The sequence below is a fragment of the Gracilinanus agilis genome, chromosome 1 (assembly GCF_016433145.1).
Source record: "Gracilinanus agilis isolate LMUSP501 chromosome 1, AgileGrace, whole genome shotgun sequence".
In the NCBI taxonomy this organism is placed as follows: domain Eukaryota; kingdom Metazoa; phylum Chordata; class Mammalia; order Didelphimorphia; family Didelphidae; genus Gracilinanus; species Gracilinanus agilis.
This window is the reverse complement of record NC_058130.1, coordinates 265972085-265978084: the sequence shown is the minus strand read 5'-3', so window position 1 is coordinate 265978084 and position 6000 is coordinate 265972085. Positions and strand designations below refer to the sequence as shown.

The 6000-nt window shown below is 36.6% G+C and overlaps 1 protein-coding gene across 1 annotated transcript in view; it reads left to right on the top strand.

Moving 5' to 3' along the window:
* The window catches only part of DAPK1 (death associated protein kinase 1), a 252352-nt gene that overhangs the window by 167471 nt on the left and 78881 nt on the right, over positions 1 to 6000 (top strand). The window contains exons 4-9 of the mRNA XM_044679822.1: positions 3573 to 3711; positions 4410 to 4539; positions 4721 to 4769; positions 4852 to 4878; positions 5347 to 5499; positions 5842 to 5887. Of these exons, the coding sequence (XP_044535757.1) occupies positions 3573 to 3711; positions 4410 to 4539; positions 4721 to 4769; positions 4852 to 4878; positions 5347 to 5499; positions 5842 to 5887 (544 nt within the window). The remainder of the gene's footprint in view (positions 1 to 3572; positions 3712 to 4409; positions 4540 to 4720; positions 4770 to 4851; positions 4879 to 5346; positions 5500 to 5841; positions 5888 to 6000) is intronic.

The following is a 6000-nucleotide window of genomic DNA, read 5'->3' as shown; positions in this document are numbered from 1 at the left end:
AAGGAAGGAAGGAAGGAAGGAAGGAAGGAAGGAAGGAAGGAAGGAAGGAAGGAAGGAAGGAAGGAAGGAAGGAAGGAAGGAAGGAAGGAAGGAAAGAGCAAGCTGGTAAAGTGGAAGTAAACCACCTAATGGTTCTCAGTTGTCCCCTTGCAAATGATGGAGTTGCAATCTCCTTTCTAAATTTCCTTACTCCAAAATGACCTACAAAGGATTCAAGGATACTTGACTTTATCAGTTTAAATAATTCTTTCCACTTAATGTGTCACAGCCCTTTTTCTATACTAATTAACTAAGCAGTTAATTGCAGTCACAAAAATAAAAATTCATCAACTGGTCGCCAAACTTCTGATGATGAGCCTCACCACACTTAACTAGGCTTTTCCTTGGAGGACAGACAGATAATATGTTGCTAGGCCTATAAGCCTTTTTAGATTGGTAGGCAGCAACACATTTCAAATAAAGAATTACATGGAAGGAGTGGTGTGAAGGATATTATCAAAAGAGTATATGAACAGGGGGGAAAATGGGCTAGTCACATGAACAGCCCTCACATTCCTTTGATATTCCCTGCAAGAACATGAAAAAGGACCATAGTGTGTTAGGTGGACTCCCTATGGCAAGTTTCTGGGGGAAAAAAGGATAAAAGAATGGATAGGAAGGATCTATTGCAGTCTGGATCCCTGGAGGAAATACCCACATTAATGAGATCAGAAATCACTGGAGTATTAAAGGTCTATCATAGCTTATACCCTTTTCAGAACTCAGTCGTAATACCTCTGGGTCATGATAAGACACTAGAAATTAGAGCTATAGTAAAGGATTCAGACATACACACATGGTTCTGTTTTTACTTATCTACTACCCCAGGTGTTGATGTTGCTGTTCTCTCCTAACATTTACAGACACCCATTGGTGGTCAACTCCTCTCTTATCTCTTCCTCTTAGTATATTTACTATTAAATCCAATATGCAGCAAGCAGAAACAATAATAGCAAAAGGAAGCATTTATTAAGCTCCTCCTATATGTCTGGCATTGTGCTAAGTGTGGGGAATACAAAGAAAGACCAAAAAAAAAAAAATCCCAGCTTTATCTGGGATTTTATCTGGGATATTTCTTTTTTCCATTTAATAATTTTTATTTTTTAGAAAAGTTAACATGGTTACATGATTCATGCTCTTACTTTCCCCTTCACCCCCCGACTCCTCCCCCCCATAGCTGATGCGCATTTCCACTGGTTTCAACATGTGTCATTGATTAAGACCTATTTCCAAATTGTTGTTAGTTGCATTGGTGTGGTAGTTTCGAGTCTACATCCCCAATCATGTCCTCCTCAACCCATGTGTTCAAGCAGTTGCTTTTCTTCTGTGTTTCCACTCCTGCAGTTCTTCCTCTGAATGTGGGTAGCGTTCTTTACCATAAGTCCCTCAGAATTATCCTGTGTCATTGCATTGCTGCTGGTACAGAAGTCCATTACATTCAATTTTACCACAGTGTATTGGTCTCTGTGTACAATGTACTGGGATATTTCTTTATCTCTGTGTAGTTAAGTTTACAATTTAATGGGGGAAGACAATATGCAAACAGTTGATGTTCAACAAGACAGACAAGATGATCACAGAGGAAGACTTTTAAGGGATATCAGGAAAGGTTTCTTTTAACAGATGGGATCTTAGTGGGATTTGAAGGAAGTCAGAGAAGTCATTGAGTGAGGGCAAACAGATTCAGATATTCTAGACTCTACTATAGCCGAATACCCTTTACTCCAGTGGTGCTGAACCTACTGGTCTCTAACCTTATATCAATTTTTAGAGCAGCTGGTGGAGTAGAAGAGGTTCCTAGCTTCATTTCATTTCACCTTCATAGTTGAACATCTTTAAGTATCAAGGAAGACTTTTCAGGAAGGAAGATAAAAGCCAAACATATGCATACATAGGGACAGCTGGGCACCACAGTAGATAGAGAACCATGCCTGGATTCGGGAGAATCTGGGTTCAAATCTACCCTTGCACACTTCCAAGCTGTATGATTCTGAGCAAGTCACTAACTCCCTTTGCCTAGTCCTTGCTCTTCTGTCCTAGAGTTTTTACTAGGACAGAAAGTAAGGGGTTTTTAGGAAAGTTGAATTTTTTCCCCTTTTAAGTTAATGAAGACCAATATCTATGCCCATATACAGACAGAGGTTATAAATTATACACACACGCAGTATTTGTCTTCCCTAATAAAAGGTTATTTACTTAATATGTACTAAGTCCACCATCACTGCAGTTGAATTATGGTTTTATTTCTCTGTGTAGTTAAGCTATAAAGATCATATAAAAATATCGATTAGCCAATTTTCCTTGTTTGAAGAACTCCCTTTATGCATATTTTCAGATTATCATCTTTAGTTCTGAAGAGGGAGACCTACCATAAATCATACCCCAAAAAATTTAGTTTCTGTTTTGTATCCACACATTCAACATGACTTTTAAAAATCAAAATTGTTTTTAAAAGATAATTTTGATATTTATAGCTGCGCTTTTTGTGGTGGCAAAAAACTGGAAAAGGAGGGTATGTCCTTCAATTGGGGAATGGCTGAACAAATTGTGGTATATGCTAGTGATGGAATACTATTGTGCCAAAAGGAATAATAAACTGGAGGAGTTCCAGGTGAACTGGAAAGACCTCCAGGAACTGATGCAGAGCGAAAGGAGAAGAGCCAGAAGGACACTGTACACAGAGACTGATATACTGTGGTAAAATTGAATGTAATGGACTTCTATACCAGCAGCAATGCAAAGACACAAGACAGCTCTGAGGGATTTATGGTAAAAATGCTACCCACATTCAGAAGAACTGCAGGAGAGGAAACATAGAAGATAAACAATTGCTTGAACACATGGGTTGAGGCGGACATGATTGGGGATGTGGACTCGAAACGACCACACAAATGCAACTATCAACAATTTGGAAATAGGCCCTGAACAAGGACACATGTTACAACCAGTGGAAATGTGCGTCGGCCATGGGTGGGAGGAGAGCGGGGGGTGAAGGGGAAAGTAGGGGCATGAATCATGTAACCATGTTAAAAATGAATATTAATAAATGTTTTTTTTAATTTTTTTTTTAATTTTTTAAACCCTTAACTTCTGTGTATTGACTTATAGGTGGAAGAGTGGCAAGGGTAGGCAATGGGGGTCAAGTGACTTGCCCAGGGTCACACAGCTGGGAAGTGTCTGAGGCTGGATCTGAACCTAGGACCTCCCGTCTCTAGGCCCGGCTCTCAATCCACTGAGCTACCCAGCTGCCCCCGATAAATGTTTTAAAAAAAGATAATTTTGTCTGTCTACTGCCAAAGAGCTGTCAGTCATAATGTGGTCAGTGATATAAAATTCAAATCTAAAAGTATTTAAAGTATTGTAAAATACTAAAAGTACTTTTTGTATATTGGCTTCAGCATTTCTTATTATTTTTTTCAAGATCAGAATTTGTGCTGTCAGATATTTTATTATATGTCTATGAAAGAAGTTAAACAAAAGATAAATTAATGTCATTTCAGAACATACATCAGTAACTGTTTCCTTGCTCACAGTGTTGCAGGTGGAGAACTCTTTGACTTTTTAGCTGAAAAAGAATCTTTAACTGAAGAAGAAGCTACTGAGTTTCTCAAACAAATCCTTAATGGTGTTTACTACCTCCATTCCCAGCACATTGCTCACTTTGATCTAAAGGTATGTTGCTATGCATAAAGCAAGGTATAGAAATTCTTTTAAAAATATAAATTTCTATTGGATTTTTTTAAAACTGACAGATTAAGGAGAGATATGAGAGGAAAAGATTTCATTTAAGAACATAATAAATGGAACTACTACCAAGTAAAAGAAAAGATATATATTTTTTAAAAAAACATAGCATGTATTTCACTTTTTTTGTGGAAAAGTTTTGGACCTTGTAGAAAACAACAATTGCATCTTATACATCTTTCTGTTAGTCTTAGACAGGTGCTTTGCACATAGTAGGTGCACAGTATATGTTCAAATAAATTAAATTGAGGAGGTACTTTAAATTTAATTGTGAGCCAACATTTCCTTGGATAAGGGCTGAAAACCACAATTCCATCTACTAGTTATTTTAGATGCCACAAGAACTTCTTCCAACTACATTCCCATCCTGACTGGAGATACTCACAGAAATGAAGGAAGCGGTAGCACCCAGCACAATGTGATGAACCAGATTGGTCATCTCAATTAACTAGCCAATCACAATGGACCTTTCATACTTTCTACAAGACACCATGGGGAATATGAAGAAATTTAAGATATGATCAAAACATTCAAAGAGCTTAGTTATTTTGGGAGAGGTTAAGAAATGTTTTGTAGCTCTTCCTTCAGAATAATATCTAATAGCTTTTTGTTTTTCTCTTCAAAAGCCTGAAAACATAATGCTTCTGGATAGGAATGTCCCAAAACCTCGGATCAAGATTATTGACTTTGGCTTAGCACACAAAATTGACTTTGGAAATGAATTTAAAAATATTTTCGGGACCCCAGAGTTTGTTGGTGAGTTTGGCTTTCCTGTAGGTTAAATTAGATCATGGTAGAAGGATAAACATTTTGCCATTGCAACATTTTTCTCTGTTTTAAGAGGGTAACTTCCAACTATTTGTTTCAAATTTACAAAGTAGTAGCAACCATTGGGTCCCTTATTTCCAGAACTTAACATATGTTTGTTTTTTCTTAGCTCCTGAAATAGTCAACTATGAACCTCTTGGTCTTGAGGCAGATATGTGGTAAGTAACTTTTCCATAATCCTACTTATTTTCTGGTCTGTTTCACTACCCTTCTGATACATATATTTTTTTTCCTTCCTAGGAGCATTGGTGTAATAACCTATATTCTGTAAGTACCCAAATTCACAAAACAGGGGAGCATTTTTTTCTTTGAAAACTTGTATATTTAGTGATCTTGAAATTTTGTTCATCAGAGTTTGGCCATCCTACTTAAAATTAAGTAGAACATAATCACATTTGTACTTTTTTACAGTAGAGAACATATTTACAATTTGCTAACTAAATTTTTACCACTGATTCTAAATGTTATCCCAGAACTGTAACATTAGAGTAGATGAAAGCTTTGCTGTTGATCCCTGCCGAGAACATTTTTAAAAGGGGGTTTTAAACAACAATATTCCAAATTTACTTTTTAATTAAATAAAAACTTTTTCCAGTTGTCAACTATCTTATAAAATATCTTCTAAATGGTATGTACCAGAAAATCATTCTTTTCCACCATTCCTTTATCAGGTAATAGATGAGCAGCCTGATACGCAAGGAATAAATATCCTGCATTCTATTTTTATTTTTACAGTCTCAGTGGTGCCTCACCATTCCTTGGTGATACAAAGCAGGAAACACTGGCAAACGTCTCTGCTGTGAACTATGAATTTGAGGAAGAATTCTTCAGTAATACCAGTGCTCTAGCCAAAGATTTCATAAGAAGACTTCTAGTTAAGGACCCAAAGTAAGTGTCTTTTATCCCTGTCTATCCATGCATATAAGTTGGCTAGTTATTATGAACATGAGTATAAGCTCATTTTTTAGATACTGGTTGCTTCTTCATTGGCAAAAGCAAAGTATATATGTGAAAAGGGTTCAGAAAATGCAGTGCCCTCTCTTTAGGCAAAGGCTGTCTTATACTGGCTTGGCAAATTATTTGCAAAGATGCAGGTGTAGCTTTCAGCCTTCTTCTATAAAATCTACCCTCCCTGTATAGGCAGTACTTTAGAGTTTCTCTATGTCTGTATTGAAACAACCTTAATGCTTACCACTAATGTTGAAACTTTTTTCTCTCCTCCCCACAAAGGAAAAGAATGACAATTCAAGATAGTTTGCAGCATCCCTGGATCAAGGTAAGTGTCATATGATGTCATGTTTTAAATCTTTTTAGACTTTAAAATCTTTAAGTTGACATATAAAGCCTCATGGTAACATTCTTTTCTATTGCATATCACAAGATCACATT